At 43.9% G+C, this 20,578-nt stretch overlaps 1 protein-coding gene across 1 annotated transcript in view; it reads left to right on the plus strand.

Annotated features, from left to right (window-relative positions):
- The window catches only part of sacs (sacsin molecular chaperone), a 35,067-nt gene extending 16,124 nt beyond the window's left edge, over positions 1 to 18,943 (plus strand). The window contains 4 exon segments of the mRNA XM_031573935.2: positions 1 to 21; positions 827 to 918; positions 5,529 to 13,753; positions 13,755 to 18,943. The exon segment at positions 1 to 21 is cut by the window's left edge and continues 1,474 nt beyond it. Coding sequence (XP_031429795.1) covers positions 1 to 21; positions 827 to 918; positions 5,529 to 13,753; positions 13,755 to 17,087 — 11,671 coding nt within the window. The 3' untranslated portion in view covers positions 17,088 to 18,943.
- Positions 18,944 to 20,578: the final 1,635 nt, after the last annotated feature.

Below are 20,578 nucleotides of genomic sequence, written 5' to 3' on the forward strand. Positions count from 1 at the left end.
CGCCTCGGACGAGTACGCAAGGTAAGATGTGCACACCATAACACTGAGGTAGAGTACCCAAGGTAAGATGTGCCCACTATAAGACTAAGGTAGTACCCAAGGTAAGGTGTGCACACTATAAGACTGAGATAGTACCCAAGGTAAGATGTGCCCACTATAACACTGAGGTAGAGTACCCAAGGTAGGATGTGCACACTATAACACTGAATTGTCTATGTAGTTGTTTAGGTAATGTTTGTGTTCCAAGGTGCACAACAGTTAAAGGTATAGTCCTCGATCGTGGTGAAAGGTTGTTTACATTTTAGCTCAACAGCCGAATCAAATATACCCCTCTCTTCCATGTTCTTCAAGCAATGTTGGCTGGAATAGTGTATACAATGAAGCAATGTTTTTCTAGAAAGGCATACACACTAGAAAAAGGCATACACACATGCACATTCATTTTTGATAATAAATGATCATACTGCACCCTGCATGGTCACCACAGATTAAAATGTCTTCTATCTTGTTAAGTTGCTCTGGAGTGACACAGCCCAGCTTTGTCCAGTAGTTGAAAATGATTAGTATAATTACCGAATTGGTTTTGTCTGAATTCTTGTTCCCAGTGTTGTAGATACTTATCGGCAAAAATAAAAGCTTATCTATGATATGAATTTCTCAATTCTTAAAAAAAACAGACCCAGATGCCTGTGTCATATAAAATATATGGGCAGGCAGAATGGCATCATAACAATACAATAACTTCACATTTTTTACTAAACTTTTCCCTCTGAACCAAAGTGTGAAAATGAAAGTGAATCTAATATATTAGCGTACCCTTCACCAGGTGTCTGTACCCTGGCCTGGAGGGAAGGTTTGTGTTGGAGAGCATCCACCCCCGGGTGATGGACAGGCTCTGGGAAGCAGCCAGAAGCAGAGGTAAATATTCCTTCATTTGTCTCCCTCTTTGTAGTTTTCGGTGTGCGTCTCAAAACTAATAATTCCACATTTTGCACAATGTACATTCCATTTCGACCTCTAATATTGGGGCATAAATGTGACTGCGCACATTTATGAAGGAAATAACAGTCCTATAACACTCATAATAACAGTCATATAACACTGGAGACATTTATGAAAGCATACCAAACCTTTGTGTTTGGTGATGTGCGCACACCCACACACACACACACACACACACACACACATGTACACACACTCTTATGCATACACACGTTCACACGCACACAAACACATAGACACACAGACACCCACACACACACACACACACACACACATACACGCGTACACACACACACAGACACATAGACAACCACACACACACACATGTAAACACACCCTTAAGCATACACACACACACACACACACACACAGAGACACAAAGACACACACACACACACACAGCTCTTCCTCCAATAGAGAATTAAGCTGAGTGCTGCACTCTGAGCCTCTGCAGTTAATTTATGCCAGAGAGAGCAGGCAGATCAAGCAGATGAGCCAGTTCAGCGTTTCACCAGCCTTAAGCCACTACCTCACCAGAACCTCCCTCCTTCTTCATCTTCCCTTTCTTCTTCTTCTCTTTCTTCTCCATCTTCTTCTTCTTCTTCTTTTTCTTTTTCTTCTTCTTCTTCTCCATCTTCTTCTTTTTCTTCTTCTCCATCTTCTTCTTTTTCTTCTTCTTCTTCTTCTCCTTCTCCTTCTTTTTCTTCTTCTTCTTCTTCTTCTTCACGAGTATCAACTGTGCAAGACATCCCCCAAACCTGCTCCTGAATTTGGGCTATGGTCTGGGTCCAGCCTGCAATTCCGATAAAAAAAAAAAATAAGTTTTTGAGTTGTTGGACAGCCAAAGGTACTTGAGAGGAAAGGGCAGGCAGGACCATAGATATATATAAAGGCTAGATGTCTCGTCCAACGGAGTCGAACGTCCGCACATGGCGGCCATCTTGCCCCAGGCAGCTCGCTCACCCATAACATTGTGTTGGTAGTGGTATGTACTTTTTAAATAAGCATAACTTGCTCAATTTTCAACCGATTTTTAAATGGTTTGGTTTCTTACAAACGTTATTAACGTGGTTATACTTCGGGATGCTTTTTGGATATTTTTAAGAAAATAACATAATTATTCATAAGTATGCAGTGTCATAACTACATCTCTGACGTTTATAACAAACCAACCCGTTTAAAACACTGCATACTTATGAATAATTATGTTATTTTCTTAAAAATATCCAAAAAGCATCCCGAAGTATAACCACGTTAATAACGTTTGTAAGAAACCAAACCATTTAAAAATCGGTTAAAAATTGAGCAAGTTATGCTTATTTAAAAAGTACATACCACTACCAACACAATGTTATGGGTGAGCGAGCTGCCTGGGGCAAGATGGCCGCCATGTGCGGACGTTCGACTCCGTTGGCTGGCAACGCGGACGAGACATCTAGCCTTTATATATATCTATGGGCAGGACAGCCAGACACAGCGAGGTACTCTGAACATTTACGTGCTTACTTTAAAAAGGACCTATTGTGCTGATTTAGGTTAAGTGTGTGAGCACATCCGTGTTTCCCTACGCTAAGTCCTTCATCCTAACTGACTAACTAACAAGACAATACACCACCATATACAAGACTAACAAGACAATACACCACAGTATAAAACTTCCTATGAGTTACATGTAAGCAAACGTAAGAGGGATGTGCACGAGCATTCTATAAATCATTACTGATACATCTAGGCATTTATACATTCATCTTTAAGCATCACTTTTAAAAATATATGTTTTATTTTTGGTTGTTTCCGCTCTGATTTTATTCTCTCTGATTTTGATCACTGATTTATTTCTGTTTTTACTTTTTTATGTGTTGATGTATCATTTTGATCTGTGCAGTTCAGCAGTTTCTGTGGGGCTGCTCAGGTAAGTGTGTTGAACGTGAGAACACTCTGGACTGGGTCTGGCGTGTATCTCGGCCGGATTCGGTTCAGAATCAGCTGCTGTGTGTGAGTGTGAACTCATCTTAGTGAGTGGGATCACTGACGTGTGTGTGTGTGTGTGTGGCAAATCAAATTCAACTGTAGGAAGAACAAAGTTGGGAAATCCTAACCCTAACAATTAAACCTTTTGAAGGTTTCAATCCTAATGTTTCTCTGACAGTATGATTCCTTATCTGTCTCAAAGACACATTCCTGATTGGAATGGAAGTGATCAACTCCCCATAGCATCCTCTTCAAAGTGTAAATATTCAAAGCTTTGTTTCTAGTTGCCTTGACATCTCTGCTATAAAAAACAATAGGAACATGACAGAAATGTGATGGTTTCCACTACAAATACCATTGCAGGCTAGTGTGTTTTGGGACCCATTCGATTAAGATTTATTGGTTTGTATAGGTTTCCATTACATATTTTGGCATACCAAACACAATTTTCACAGAGACCAACAGAGACCATTGCAGTGTTCTATTAAAATCCAATACAATTTCCATTATAACCACAACAAAACATTAGAATTTCTGTGATGTTTCCAAATTTTGTATTTTTAGCAGGGTTGCCCTATATTCAAATCCGATGTATCTGTATAAGAGTCATCACAGTCATTTAAATGCTTGTTCATCATTAAAATAATCAACAGTAGAGGAAAAAGCAAACTTCAAGTGAATGATGCTTTCACAACAACTCCTTCCTACTTGCAATGGAGTGTCCTCTCTTCTACATGAGAGAACTACGTGTTCCCTGAAGAAACATCCATTTCAATTTCTGCCCAAATTACGTTCTAAGTTAATATCAGCCATATGCTGTGACCCAAATAGCTCTTAAGGCTGCGGCCTGATTGAGTTACTGCGGTAGTTCACAGATTCTAATGGGAGACGCAAAAGACCAGCTGAATACTGCTCTCTGTCTCTACTGTTCTCTGCATTGCGTTGTTTTTTCCCTAAAGATGAATCTCATGATTGCGTCATTAAAAAATTAGTTCTCTTATTTTATTATTAAAAAAATTGTTCTCTTATTTGTCAGACATTTATTAGGGAGCATAGTGCTCCTGAGGTGTATGGTGACACTTTAGTTAGAACAAAGGCTGTTGGTCTTGAATTATGCACGTACAGTTCAAATGTGTGTGATTATTTTCCAAGATTGCGTGGACTGCATGCAGATTTGTGTGATTACGTTAACTCAAATCAAACATGAAATCTTGAAACAGTGACACCGAACTAGTCTATTTATACAGCTGTCTGTCATTGCATCAACACATTGCAATGACAGCAGTGGAACATAGCATTGCCATGGTTATCTCGCCTCACATAGCATAGTGTAATAATTAGCATTTCGTGGTTAGGAGTTAGTAAATAGTAATTAGTAAGTAATGAGTAATGTTCTCTTATCCGACACCCACCCCAAGAGTGTCTCTGCGTTTAGCCAGGGGTCTGTGTGAGGGTTAACTCCACCTGGTCTGAACACGGTTTAGCCAGGGGTCTGTGTGAGGGTTAACTCCACCTCCCTGAACACAGTTTAGCCAGGGGTCTGTGTGAGGGTTAACTCCACCTCCCTGAGCACAGTTTAGCCAGGGGTCTGTGTGAGGGTTAACTCCACCTCCCTGAACACAGTTTAGCCAGGGGTCTGTGTGAGGGTTAACTCCACCTCCCTGAGCACAGTTTAGCCAGGGGTCTGTGTGAGGGTTAACTCCACCTGGTCTGAACACAGACATGAGGGATATACAGCTTCTGGAGTTGGTCTCATTTGCAGTTTCTGACCTGATCTAAATTTGTAGAGGATCTTTTTGGAGCTTGTATGTGTGTGCTGCATGCACGTGTGTCTCACTGGTGATTGTAGTTGTGCAGTGAAGGTCTGGAGACTACCCAATGCCTGCCGTGTAACAACAATAGTATTGGCATATTGGTTTTGCTTTAAAATATTACCCTGGCGAATACATTATGTATATATCTATGTGCATTTGTAGATTGATAAATTACTGTGAGACTTGATTTAATTCTCTTAATGCATGTTTAACATTAGCAGAAGGACCCATTGCGTTATTGGGAACATTTCTCAGTAACGGCCCCCTAAAGGCTAAAGTCATGAAATATGTCTGTACAAGCTTATCGACCCAGGCTACCATGTTGTTTTATAACCCTCCTTTTATGAATATGGGGCAGATGGTAGAACAAGATTAACATGCAGCACTCTCCTACATTATTAACATGGGTCATAGCAGCTTAAGAGTTTTAAGCACTTTGAGCATTAATTACTGAGGACTAATGAATGATGACTCACTCTTAACATTCCTATTTTATTATTTATAATGAATAAAAGTTAGTACCACATCTTAAATCACCTAAATGTATATATATATATATATTTCTATATATAATATATATATATATAAATGTGTGTATATATATCTACATCTATATATATATAGATAGAAGCGACGACACATATATATATATATATATATAGATATGTATATATTTGTTATTTAAGAGACCTGTCACTGTAAAACACTAACATACTGTATATGTTTGTCTCTGTTTCACAGGGAGGCCGTGTACTCAGGTCCAAGTGCTTACGCCTGAACGATCAGCACGACTCATAAAAGAAATCCTGACAACGGCCTGGCCCTCCAGAGACTTCTCTGTTCCTTGGACCCCTGGAAATCAAGAGAAGAAACACCCAACGTGCGCCTGGCTTAAGATGATTTGGAAGCACCTTTACATTAACTTTGCAGATGACCTTAGTATGTTTGAAGATATGCCTTTGATCCCGAATGTGCCACTTGACGAAATGGGAGGTTCTTTAGAGCTGCTGCGTCTCAAAACTCCATCTCCCATAATTCTCATGAACGAGGAGGAGGGCCCTCTTCCTGAATGCCTTCTTGAGGTCATGAGAAAGACTGGCGGAGTCGTTTTGAAAAAACTGGATCCGTGCCTACAGCATCCACTGTTGAAAACCTACATACATCCTTCATCTCCCAGCTCACTACTACAGATCATGGACAGGTCGTCTACCCAGAGATTGACCAGTCAGGTGTCTTCCCTCACAGCGAAACAAAAGACAGCCTTGAGAAGTTTCTTAGCCGGACTGTCTGAGGTTACAGACAAAGAGAGGCGGATTATCCTGGAGCTGCCCATCTTTGAGCGAGTCGGGATGGCCATGACCAAAAGCAGCCGCACGTTCACCTCCCTGAGAGGGGCCAGAGCGATACACCACTCAGCCAAATACCCCTCAGATGTGAAGCTGTCAATCAACGTGGTGGACAGCAGCGATGAGGCTACCATCCGCCTGGTGAAGATGCTGAATGTAGAACAGGTGACGAGCACTGAATGCCTCAAGGTGATCGTCCAGGACTTCGAGAAGGGATTCTACACCAAAGAGGAAGTCAACAAAATCATGCAGTGGGCTCTGACTCACCTGTCTTTCCTGAAGAATGAAAACAAAGCAGTGATTGGCTGGCTGTCCTCCTTGAAGTTTATCCAAACCACCCCGACAGCAAAACCCGTCGCAGCCCCAGATCTCTTCGACCCCGAGCTCGAGATTCTTCAGGAACTGTTCTACATGGAGGAGAAGAGCAGGTTTCCCCCTAACACATACACCTCATCCCCCGATATCCTCCACTCCCTGAGGCAGCTGGGCCTGAAGAACGAAGTGCAGCTGACGGAGAAAGACGTTCTTCAGGTAGCTCAGAAAATCGAGGAACTGCAGGGGAAGAGCAAACCCGAGTGGGATCCCCTCCTGAGGAAAGCGACAACACTACTGACGATACTGAACAAACAGACCAAACTCGTAAAGTCCTCGGAGGCTCAGGCAGCCCTCCAGAAACTGAAATGGGTCCCCGTGTGTAAAGACAGACCTCTGAATTACCCTAAATCTCTCGCTTGGAGGGGAGATGCCTGTAGCATCGACTCCTTTTCAGAAATGGCTGATGTTTCTCATGCTGTGCTCGTAGGATCCTCTGTGGCTCTGGTGGAACGTACCTCCGCAGGCATGAAGAAAGCATTGAAGTTATCCATCGACCCCCAAGTTGATCAAGTGCTTCAGCACTTAAAAGCTGTGAATGACTGGCACAGATCTCAGGAATTCACAACAGACGACTGGTACCAGTTTCAGCAGATTTTGTGTGAGATTTATGACTTTATGCAAACACATTTAGAGGATGCAAGAGAAGCAATGAAGTCACTGCCTTTTGATTGGGTGTGGACAGGCAAAGCGTTCTCATCCCCTGGTCATACAGTGCTCAAGCCCCTCCGAGACCTTGACCTGCAGCCCTACCTATACTCGTTGCCAAAAACCATTGCAAAGTTTCACAAACTCTTCCAGTTCTGTGGCTCGGTAGAAGAAGTAGTCCCCAGTCATGTGTTTGAAGTGGTGAGAACAATCAGGGAGAGGTGTGAAGAGGACATGACGAAGCACGACAGCAGACATAACCTCCTTCTTATGATCAACATACTGCGCTGGCTGTACAATAGCCAAATATCAGTCGATGCCGACATGCACGTTCCCATCTTAAACTACAAAGAGCCGAGCAAGCTGGTCATGAAGCCTATTCATGAGTGCACCTACTGTGACATTAAGGTCGATGACTTGAATGATTTACTTGAGGACGGGTCGGAGCCCATTATCCTAGTGCATGATGATATCCCCATGAAGACTGCTGAATGGTTGAAAGTGCCATGCCTGAGCACCCGATTAATAAACCCTGAAAATCTTGGCTTTGAACAGTCTGGCCAAAGAGAGCCTCTCACGGTGAGAATAAAGAACATTCTAGAAGAGTATCCTTCCGTTTCAGACATTTTCAAGGAGCTTCTTCAGAATGCCGACGATGCAAACGCCACTGAGTGCAGCTTCCTGATTGACATGCGAAAGAATCTGGACATACGAGAGAACCTTCTAGACCCAGGCATGATCATCTGCCATGGCCCTGCACTGTGGTCGTTCAACAACTCTGTATTCTCAGACACTGACTTCCTGAACATCACCCGATTGGGCGGGTCAATGAAAAGGTGCGAGGCTGACAAGGTTGGCAAATTCGGCCTTGGGTTCAACTCAGTGTATCACGTGACCGACATACCCATTATTCTGAGCAGAGAATTCATGATCATGTTCGACCCTAACATCAACCACATCAGCAAACACATCCGAGACAAATCAAACCCTGGAATTAAAATCAACTGGAGCAAACAGCAAAAACGGCTGAGGAAGTTCCCTAATCAATTCAAACCTTTCATCAATGTCTTCAACTGTCTGCTTCCACTTTCTGAAGAATCTCCTTACAAATACAATGGCACCCTCTTCAGACTCCCTTTCAGGACAGAGCACGAAGCATCCCAGAGTGAAATCAGCGGGATCTACTACAACACCACAGACATATACTCACTTGTCGATGAGTTTAGCATCTGTGGCCACCGGCTTATCATCTTCACGCAACATGTTGGCACCATGGTTCTTAAGTATATGAAGTCTGAGGAATCAAATCCTGCTGCAGCACAGGACGTGGTGACCATCAACAAAAGCGTTTGGTCATCTAAGGCATCGTATGGGCCACTGAGCATTCTTAAGTCTGCAGCAAAGGTCATGAAGAAGGTGGCAAGTACCAACAGGGTTCCTGCAGACGTCCCTAAGTCTGGCTGCATCATAAGGATTGTGGTGGAGGAGTATCATAACGTGTTCAGGCGCATCGTTGATCTCCATTCTCCTCTGTTCAGAGGCTCCGAGGAAGATCCGTCCTCATACTTTGAGCTGGCAGCCAAGGGCATTCAAACCAGACGACTCACGGATGAAATGCCTCAGAAAGGGGTGGAGGTGTCGAGCTGGCTCATCTGTTCTGGCATGGATGTCACCGAAGCCCTGAAGTTCTCCCTGAGTGAAAGTGGCAGGCGGCTCGGGCTAGTGCCTTGTGGGGGTGTGGCAGTGTTGCTCACAGAGGAAGAGAATCGCAAATGGACAGTTAAGACGAGCCCAGCGCAGATCGGAGAGGTGTTCTGCTACTTACCTCTCCGCATTAAAACTGGCCTCCCAGTACACATCAATGGATGCTTTGCCGTCACATCCAACCGGAAGGAGATTTGGAAAACGGATACCAAAGGGCAGTGGAACTCCATCTTCATGAGACATGTGATTGTCAAAGCATACCTGGCAGCACTGAACATGCTACGCATCATGGCTGAAAATGGAGAGCTGCTCGATTACAATTACTACGCTACCTGGCCTGACCCTGGGGCTGTTCATGATGACTTCACACTGATTAGCCAGGGGGTGTATCAAGAAATCGCAAAAGGGGACGACAGTGACAGTGCCAAAGTCTTCTCGGATGGCAAAATGTGGGTGTCGATTAAGTACGTCAGGTTTCTTGATGACACTTTACTCAGCAGGCCTGACATCGGACCGGCTGCCTTCAAGATATTCCTGAAGTACCTGAAGAAGTGCGGCTCTCAAGACCTGTGTGCTGTGGAGTTGCCTGACTGGGTCAAAGAAGGCTTTGAGGATGCTGGGTGCAAGGGGAAGCTGATGGAGAACACCCTGACAGAGAAGCAGTTTTTCTCCGATGTGTTTTTCCCCCACATTGAAGACATCGACCAAGAGCTCCGAGACCCTCTAATGCATTACGTCCTAAACGACAAACTGGAGGAGTTTTCATCCCTACTCAGAGAGACGCCATGCATCCCATGCTGTGGTCCGTTTCAGAAGCTGGTTTTGCCATCTCGACTTATTCATCCAGAGGGTCGAGTAGCTAAGCTCTACGACGCACATGATGGACGCTTTCCAGAGGGAACAGCGAAGGACTACTTGAACCCTGTGTGCCTCGTGAAGCTGGTACAGCTTGGCATGGTGAAGGATGACCTGTCTTGGGAGGACATAGTAGAGCGTGCCGACTCTGTTCTCGCTCTAAATGAAAGTGATCACTTAGCTGCCTGTCAAAGGAGTAGCATCCTACTAAGCCTTGTCGACGAGAAGCTGAAAGCGATATATTCACGATCAAAGGAGCACCTGGAGAAGTTGAAAAACATCAAGTTCCTCCCTTTCTTGACTAAACCGGCTGGGTTTTCTCTGCCTTGGCACGGGAATAACTTTCCTCCGTCAACTATGTTTGCTGCCACAGAGCTATTCATCACAGACCACCAAGACACTGTCTGCTTGATGAAGCCAATTCTGAATGAGAACTCACCATCATTCAAAGGCTGTGGTCCGATCACACTGGCAGTGAAAGACTCCCTTGGACTCATTAAAAAGCCACCCATTGAACTGGTCATCAGTCAACTAAAAGAATTGTCAAAGTCCTTTGATGGGGTCACATTGTACCAAGAGAACATAACAAACGCCTGCTACAAGTATCTACATGAGGAGATGATGCAGGACAGCTCTGCAAAAGAAGAAATCATGAAGGAGTTGAAAACTTTCTGCTCGATACTGGTGGAGAACACCTATGTGGTTCCGTCAAAAGTAGCCTTCCAGCTGAACTTCGATGCTGCGCCATACCTTTATCAGCTGCCCAACAAGTACAGAAACAGCTGCCGTGAGCTCTTTGAGAACGTTGGAGTGCAGCCGAGTTTTACTGTTGAAAACTTTTCAGCAGTCCTTCAGCTGATAAAACAAGAGTGTGGGAGAGGACCTCTCACGGAAGATAACTTTCAGCTCTCCAGAAGAATCATCAGTGAGGGTATATGGGGCTTGATCAGAGACAAAAACCAAGAGTTCTGCCAAAGTACATATGGAGAGATCCTTCTACCTGATAGTCATATTACTCTTCAGCCATCAAAGTCCCTGTGCTACAATGACTGTCCCTGGATTAAAGTTAGGGATACGTCCGTGAAATATTGCCATGGTGACATTCCAAGAGAGGTGGCTGTGAAATTAGGAGCTGTTCCAAAAAGACACAAAGCTTTGGAAAGATATGCGTCTAACATTTGCTTTACTACCCTTGGAAGTGAGTTTGGACAGAAAGAGAAATTGACGAGCAGAATAAAAAGCATTCTTAATGCCTACCCATCAGAGAAGGAGATGTTGAAAGAGCTCTTACAGAATGCAGACGATGCCAAAGCAACACAGATTTACTTTGTGTTTGATCCGAGGACCCACCCGACTGACAGAATATTTGATGACAAATGGGTCCCAATGCAAGGGCCCGCACTTTGCGTTTACAACAACCAGCCATTTACTGAGGATGATGTCAGGGGAATTCAAAATCTGGGGAGAGGTACGAAGGAAGCCAATCCTGGCAAAACTGGACAGTATGGAATTGGCTTTAACTCCGTCTATCACATCACAGACTGTCCCTCGTTCATCTCAAACAATGACATTCTCTGCATCTTTGATCCCCATGCCAGATATGCACCTGGAGCCACGTCTGTCAGTCCCGGAAGAATGTTCCGAGATTTAGACTCTGACTTCAGATCTCAGTTCTCAGATGTCCTGGATCTGTACTTGGGAAATCACTTTAAGATGGAACGCTCCACTATGTTCCGGTTCCCCATCCGCTCGTCCGAGATGGCAAGAATCTCAGAGATCAGCTCCGTGCCTGCCTCGGATCGCATGGTGCAGAATCTCCTGGAAAAACTCAGGACCGACGGAGCAGAACTTCTCATGTTTCTGAACCACATGGAGAAGATATCCATCTGTGAAATAGAGAACGGCACAGGCGAGCTGAAAGTCCTGTACTCCGTGACAGCTAAAATCACAGACGGCGATCGACTGAAGCGAAAGCAGTTCCACGCTTCCGTGATAGACAGCGTGACGAAGAAAAAGCAGCTAAGCCAAATTCCTGTCCAGCAGATAACGTACTCGATGGACATAGAGGACTCCGACGGGAACCTAACCACTTGGCTGATCTGCAATCGATCTGGTTTCTCCAATATGGAGATCGTCTCAAAAAGTGTAGTGTCAGCCCACAAAAACGAAGACATAACTCTCTTTCCTCGTGGAGGCGTGGCAGCGTGCATCAGCCATAACTACAAGAAACCACACAGGGCCTTTTGTTTTCTTCCCCTCTCCCTGGAGACTGGCCTGCCGTTTCACGTCAATGGCCACTTTGCACTGGACTCTGCCAGACGAAATCTGTGGAGGGATGACAATGGCGTAGGGGTGAGGAGTGACTGGAACAACAACCTCATGACATCACTGATAGCACCGGCTTATGTAGAGCTGTTGATTCAGCTAAAAAGGCGATCCTTCCCTGGTCCTGATCCAACTATGACCATTCTACAGAGCATCCCGATCCATACTGTGAAAGACATCCTGAGAAAGTTCCTGTTTTTCTTTCCTGTGAACAGGGTTGACATCCAACCTGATTGGTACTGCCTCGTAAAAGCGATCTACAATTGTATTCATGCAGATCTGAAGAGACTGTTTCCTGTCGTCAGGGCACCCCACATTGACAACGCAGACATGCATTCGGCAGTGTTCGTCTGCTGGGTCAACACGTCAACGTCAAGTAAGGGCAGAGCGTTCTTTGACAATCTTCTTCAAGATGAGTTGCAGCACCTCAAGAATACAGAGTACAATGTCATGAGTCGTAAAAGTGTCGCAGACAATATCTACAGACTGAAGTCCATGCTTTTGGACGTTGGCTTCAATTTAGTCTACAGCTGTGATGAAACGGCAAGCCTGTATCTCTGCCTGGAGGATGCTGGGATTCCAGTGACCTACGTCACACCGGAGGATGTTCGTAATTTCCTGTTGACGTTCTCGTCCCCAGACACCTCTTGCCAGGTGGGAAAGCTCCCCTGTCGCTTACAGCAGTCCAACTTCAAGCTCTTTCACAGCCTAAAGCTCCTGGTGGATTACTGCTTCAAAGACGTGGAGGAGAATGACATCAGCATAGAGGGCCTTCCTCTGCTCATCACAATGGACAACATACTTCAAGTGTTCGATTCCAAACGACCAAAGTTTCTCACGCCACACCATGAACTAATCTCATCCAGGAAGGAGCTGTTCATGAACACACTGTACATGAGATATAGTAACATCCTGCACAAGGCGGGTGTAGCAAAGGCCTTTGATATCAACAGCTTCGCAGAGCTTCTAGGGTCTGTTCTTCCACGGGAATACCGAACCAAGATGGCTGTCCGATGGAAAGAAAACTATGCCAGTGAGTCATGGTTGAAAAGTATGTGGCACTTCATCAGTGAACACACAACCCAGAGAGAGGAGCAGACAGACATCAAGCCAAAATTCGAGACAGTCTTGGACATTCTCAAAGAGTGGGCCTTGTTACCAGGTATTAAGTTCATGGTATCAAGCAGCAAGCTGGTTGTGCCTGAGCACGATGTCTTGCTCCCCCTCAGTCTAATCTATGCAGCCATCTTTCCCAATGGTCAGAACGACAAAGTCTTTCACACACTAATGAGAGCAGGATGCATTCAACTTGCTGTGAACAAGATATGCGCCAAGGAGAACCCAATCTTGCCACTGTTGGCCCAACATTGTGCAAACATTGACAACCCTTGCAGCATCCTGCAGGCCCTGGAATACATGATCCAAACATCAGCTTTCAAAACAAGCAGCCTAACTGACAAAGACTTTGAGTCACTTTTGCTGTACTTCAACTGTAACTTGACCAACCTCTCCCAAGATGATGTGCAAAATCTAAAGTTACTGCCCTGCTACAAGGCAGTTAGTGGTCGATACCTAAGCATTGCAAACTTTGCGTCATGCTATGTTCTCACGACAACCATTCCCTCTGCTGACATGGATAAATGGGCCCACACCACATCTTCTGTCTTCCTGGTTGACAACATGCAGCTGAAAGAACTCTACAGTTTCCTTGGGTGCGACCCCAATTGATGATCTTGAGGTCTACCTTAAGCATCTTCTTCCCAAGTTTGAGATGTTAACCTATGATGCCAAAATCCACCACCTTGTTTACTTGAAGGAAATATTGCTAGCCATGGAGGAGCCATCTACAATCAAAGATCAGCTGTATGAAAAACTGGAGAGTCTGTCCTACATATATGACACTACGAACAGACTGAAGCCTGCCAAAGCGTTCTCCGATCAAACTGTGAAGGTCTTTGAAGTGATGCTCCCTGCCAAAGCATTCATACCCAACGATTTCTTCAAAAAGATTGAGCAAGTGTCCAAGCCAAAAAATGGGACCTCCTTTCTCACCTCCTGGATCACATTTCTGCGCAACATAGGTCTGAAATACAACGTGTCACAGGCACAGATTCTCCAGTTCGCAAAGGAGGTCAGCATCAAAGCCCCATCTGAAAATTGGACCAAGGAAAAGACACAGAGTATTGTTGATGTTCTCCTCAATCATATTATTAATGAGAGAACCGACCTTTTTGAAGACACTTTTCTCAAGGAGCTCTCCATGATTCCATTCCTATGTCCAGAGCGCGCGCCTGCAGAACTTGTTCGATTACACCCTCAGTTTCAAGAAATGAACAACACCCTTCCTTTGATTAGATTCAATGGGTCCCAAGTCAACCCTAAATTTAAACAAACAGACATCATCCACCTCCTCTGGACGTCTTGTCCAATTCTCCCCGAGAAAGCAACCCCAGCAAGTATCAAGGACCAAGAGGGCAGCTCTCTGGCAGCTCAGGAACAGCTTGACCTCGTTCTAACAGCACTAAGTGTAAACTTTGATCCTCCATTGGAGAAAGTCATAAGCAACTGCAAAAACATATGCAACATTTCCAATGTTGATGATGACACAGTGAAAACCAGAAATAAAGTTCTGAGGTGCACCTATGAATTCCTGAACGCAGACAAGAGAGACTTTCGTTATTTGCTAAGAGGAGTGAGTTTTGTCATGGTTGAAGAAGGTTGGAAGCTTCTTAAACCAGAAGAAGTTGTCATTAATTTAGAAAATGAGTCAGACTTCAAGCCATACCTGTACAAACTCCCTCTTGAACTTGGCACCTTTCATCAGCTTTTTAAAATGTTGGGCACTGAGGATGTTGTTTCAACTAAACAGTACATTGAGGTCCTCTCTCGGATATACAGAAATTCAGAGGGTAAGCGCCTTGACCCTAATGAAATGAGAACTGTGAAAAGGGCAGTGTCTGGGCTTTTCAAAAGTCTCCAGAATGATCCAGTTGAGATTCGCAAAGACCTGGACAGCCTCAGAGACTTTACGTTTTACCTACCTAGTCACGACGGCCGCCTCACAAAATCAAACACTTTGGTGTTCGATGATGCCCCGCACTACAAGAGCAGAATCCAGGGTAATGTTGGTGTTCAGATGCTCGTTGATTTGAGCCAGTGCTACCTGGGTAAAGATCACGCCTTTCACACTAAGATGATCATGCTGCTCCCACAAAAGCTGAGGCCCAGATTACTGAGCAGCATCTTGGAGGAGCAGTTAGACGAAGAGTCGCCCAAAATGTGCCAGTTTGGTGCCCACTGCTCTCTCCAGGGACGTCTTCAGCTCCTCCTCTCGTCCGAGCAGTTCATCACAGGACTGATTAGAATCATGAAGCATGAGAATGACAACGCGTACATGGTGAACGAGGAAAAAGCGATCAGGCTCTGCAAAGCTTTGTGCGAGGGGTTGAAGGTGTCCTGCTTCGAGAAACTGCAGACGACTCTGCGAGTCAAAGGAAGCAGTCCCATCCCGCACAGTCGCAGTGAAACTCTGGCCTTCCTGAAGAGGTACGGCACAGCTGTCATTCACCTCTACATACAACATTCAGACAGCAAAGATATAAACTTTCTCCTGGCCCTGGCTATGACACTCAAATCTGCAACAGACAACTTGATATCAGACACCTCATATCTGATCGCCATGCTGGGATGTAATGACATCTACAGAATCACAGAGAAACTAGACAATCTTGGTGTGAAGTATGACTCGACTGAACCCTCGAAACTCGAGCTTCCACTTCCTGGGACACCGATACCAGCTGAGATACATCACATCCTTCTTATGGACCCGTTGAATGTGTTTTATCCAGGGGAGTATGTGGGGTACCTTGTAGACTCAGAGGGAGGAGATATTTTTGGTTCTTACCAACCAACGTACACATATGCAATTTTAGTTCAAGAGGTAGAGAGAGAAGAGGATGACAATCCCAGTTTCCTTGGAAAATACTTTCAAATCGACATCGGCTACAGCGAGTACAAAATAGTCAGTTCCCTTGACCTGTACAAATTCTCCAGACAGGACGAAAACACACATATCAGAGACGGAGCCCCTTCTACGCCCGGCAGTCCCTCGGAGTCTGCCTCTCACGGACCACGGATGGTGCCTCCCATGTTCCCAGGGAAGGAGAATCACAGAGCTCCTCCTTCAAAAGCATCTCCCAAAAAGATCAAACCCAACACTCTACCAGAAATCCTGAAAGAGGTGACCTCGGTGGTCGAGCAAGCATGGAAGCTTTCAGAGACTGAGAGGAAGAAGATCATCCGACGGCTGTACCTCAAGTGGCACCCGGACAAAAACGCTGAGAATTTGGACATCGCCACAGAGGTCTTCAAGCACCTGCAGAACGAAATCAACAGGCTGGAGAAACAGAGCCAGGCTGACCTCGCTGCGGAGCGGGCCTGTCGTAGACCCTTCTCCACGTCATCCACTCGCTTCCAATCGGAGAAGTTTTCATTTCAAAGATTCTACACATCGTGGAACCAGGAAGCCGGAAGCCATAAGTCAGAGCGGCAGCAGTTTCGGGAGAACTTCACGAGCTACACAGGCTCTACGCACTCCAACCGCTTCTTTGTGCCTCCAACCTTCAAGTCAGTTGGCAACCCTGTGGAAGCTCGCCGGTGGCTCAGGCAGGCGAGAGCCAACTTCTCAGCAGCGAGAAACGACCTACATAAGAACGCCAATGAGTGGGTGTGCTTTAAGTGCTACCTGGCTACGAAGTTAGCGTTGATAGCGGCTGATTATTCTGTGCGAGGGAAGTCCGACAAAGACGTGAAACCCACCGCTCTGGCCCAAAAAGTGGAAGAGTACAACACCCAGTTATCAGGACTGGCTAAAGACGTAAACATCCTGGAGGGTTACGGAGTGGACAGTCTGAGAACACGCTATCCCGACCTTCTGCCGTTCCCACAGATCCCAAACGACAGATACACTTCTGAGGTGGCGATGCGGGTGATGGAATGTACCGCTCGAATCATCATCAAACTCGAGGCATTCGTGCAGCAGAAATTGTAACGCACCTGAAGATTTTTTAGAGTACAGTTGGGTCGTTTGACCCATCAGAGCAAAATGCAAGTAAAAGAAATGCATAGATCTTCAAACTGAAATAAAGGTTAGCTGTGTGCTGTACGCTGGTAGGTTACACATGACTATTCTTAAGTAAAAACATGTATCCTTCTGGCAGCTTAGATGCACAGTTCCAGTCGTGGTACTGTGCTCTCATGCTTGTTGTAAATATCCACGGCTCCATATATATAAAAAGTGTCTGTTAAGAGACTGGAACTGATGCAAGGTTGCTTTAACCATTTGCAAAAATGAACAATCTTTCAAAAACTGCAAATCTGTCTGCAAAAAAGTGTCTGCAAATCTGCAGTGTACATACAATACAAGGCCCAGCAATACTTATTGTATTTTTTTTAACCAGTCCTGTGTTCAGTTGCTGTCAGGAAAAAGAAAAGAAAACAAAGATGATGACAAAATGCTGCTTTTTTACTTTTACCTTTTTGAAAAGTGTATATTTTCCTGCCATAGATTGTCAAACGAATATTTGACGTTTTTATTCAGCATGTATTTGCACCGTTTTAAGGAGCGCTTGTGTGACTGCATATGCCTGTGAGGTTCAGGGCCCATGTGTGGAACAGCTGTTCATCGCAATACTTCCCTTCAACCACAGAGTGAACGCGTAACATACACATGTAGTCGCTCATTAAAGGTGCAGCGTAGAGTACTTAGGGGGATCTATTAGCAGATATGGAATGTAGTATTCATAATTATGTTTTCAGCAGTGTATAATCACTTGTTGTGTTTCCATTAACTTAAAATGAGCTCTTCATATTTACATAGGGAGTGGGTCCTCTTCCATGGAGGCCGCCATTTTGCGCCTCCGCATTTCTACAGTACCAAAACACTGGCCTGTTGCGTGTTTGGTGCAGGTGATGGCCACTATAAGTTGTTGTACACGCTTGTAAAGAGAAGGGTTTTTTTGTTGGTTGCAATTCAGCAACCTCACCACTAGATACCACTAAATCCTACCCACTGTACCCTTAATTCAGACAGGTTGTTAGTTTCAGATTATCCTCATGGGGAGTTAGACTGTGAACTGCACTGAAGAATGTCATTTCTTGCTTGTCGATCTGCTGTATATGTTTGGGGGATGTGTCGATACTGTTTGTCATTGTGTGAACACAAATGCCTGTCTGTCTGCCTGTCTGTTTTTGTCTCTATTGACCTGTTAGGCAACAAGAATGTTATGGAATGTTTGGAGTATAGTCTTAGACACTGTTGTACACACTCCCCAGTCATAACACACACGAGCCCATCTCTGAGAGATATTGATTTCATTACCCGTAGACTCAGAAGTCTGAATGGGTCGAATGGTAAATGAAACCTTGATTGTTCCCAATGTCGAGAAATCTCTCATACTTAGATGATAATTTACTGTGTGTACAGTCTGTTCTCTGATGCAAATGTAAAAATCAATATGATTTTTTGTTGTTGTTGTTGTTGTTCTTGTATTTATGATCTTTTAAGATTATACTGTCTTTACTTAGCAGGGGTGAACTACAGGTGACATTCTTATGTGGTGCTCTATATGTCCTTCATGGTCTCCTCCTTATTCATGTACAATTACTGGGAATTCAACTAGGCCAACACTTGGTACAGATTCTTTATTGTTTTTTATTGTTTATGTGTTTATGTAAACATTTGATTTGAGTCTTTGTCTTTGTTTTCTTAATTTCAAACCTGTAAACTGTCTCATTTACAGCGCCAGACAATTTTGAGAAATGCAACTCTGGGACGTGCGTTCTGCATTGTATATCATGTGTTGAAGTACACAGTGCCATACTGGTAATAAACCCCCGAGTACCCAACATCCTGTCTTCCTTTGCCTCTCACCATATGACATTAGTGTGTACAATAACAACCGTGATCAATATGTGATCAACCGTGTGTGATCAACCGGGATCAATATGTTTCAACAGGTTTCTGCAAACTGGAAAATTACAGAATATGCTGATGTCACTTGAATGATAGCTTACTTTGTGTCAGTCTTTTAATAAAAATATAATATAATACAATATAATAGAACCTTATCTCTAAGCTCATGCAAGGCATAAATGACCTCAGTAGTAGGCCATTTGTAATATTAGATTATATCTTTAATACTTCTAAAACTATTTTCATCCAAAAGCACAGTGGGGAGTGATGAAAGGAACTACAGCTGAGCACCCAAGTAAAAGAAGTGATAGATTGATGGATTTATTTAGGTTACTTCAATGTCATCTCCACTTGTGTGTGTGTGTGTGTTTATTCTCACGTGTAGCACAAGTAGAGTGACAATACAACACAATAGATATAATGATGAATCACCCCAAATATAAAATACTTAAACATATATCACACTTTAGGATCCACTAATGGATCAGAGCCTTTCGTCCTACTTTTTTACTGTCTTTTTCCTGAAATGGAGAGCAAAACACAAAATGACCATAAGATGGCGCTACCAATCAGGTTTTCAATTTGTGGCCTTCAGCTTTCTTTGTCTGTTGAATGCGGCTATTATTACCCAACATTACTGTAACAGAAAATACAGATTCAGATTACATAGTGCCTCTTAAACAGGAACATGTGTATGTAGAGGTGTTGAACATCATAGACTTCATCAAATAAAGAAAAACAAAGCAGAAACAAATATATATCAAGCTGCCACAAACGAACAAAATCAATAAAATAAAATAAAAACTTTACACCACAAAATATTTTTGTTTGTTTGTTTTAAAGGTGAGGCTCGTACGGATACATGCAGTGAGACTATGGCAGTATAGGATCTATGTGATATTTTTGCTGATTTATACATTAATAATCATTTTGGGATGATGACTGACTTCTCAAACACTGCACAACAGTTATGAAGTAGTCATGGCTGGTCTGTTTTGTATATGACACATACATACATACAACCATAAACAAACATGCACACATACAAACAAACAAACAAACAAACAAACAAACAAACACATACATACACTGACACACACCCTAACATCATCTGCTGACACACTTGGATTCAAATATTTTTTATACTGTGCTGATTTAACCCAATAGATTACCATATCAAACACCATAAAACATAACACACATATATCATTATTGCACCTCAAATATATATTGCATAGGATCCAAGCTGATGACCAGCTCCTTATTTGCCCAGCCCTCGTACTCAAGAAATTTAAATAAAAGCGAACCCTTTCAGCTCCCTAAAGCGTAATTCATATCAGGTGGGCCACTGCAGCACAAAGCCATAAAGAGAAGAGAGAAGGAACTGTTCTCCGTAAAGGAACTGTTCTCCGTAATCTATTCATGGTCTCGCGGGACGAGATGCGGCTCTAGCGCTTCATGATCAAGCCAGCACTTCGATGGCGAGAGTATGTGACATCTGGAGTCAACTTGTTTAGATTTTGATATTATATTGCAGTGAGAGACAGACAGAGAGGGAGATGCAGGCT

Source organism: Clupea harengus, chromosome 9 (assembly GCF_900700415.2).
Source record: "Clupea harengus chromosome 9, Ch_v2.0.2, whole genome shotgun sequence".
In the NCBI taxonomy this organism is placed as follows: domain Eukaryota; kingdom Metazoa; phylum Chordata; class Actinopteri; order Clupeiformes; family Clupeidae; genus Clupea; species Clupea harengus.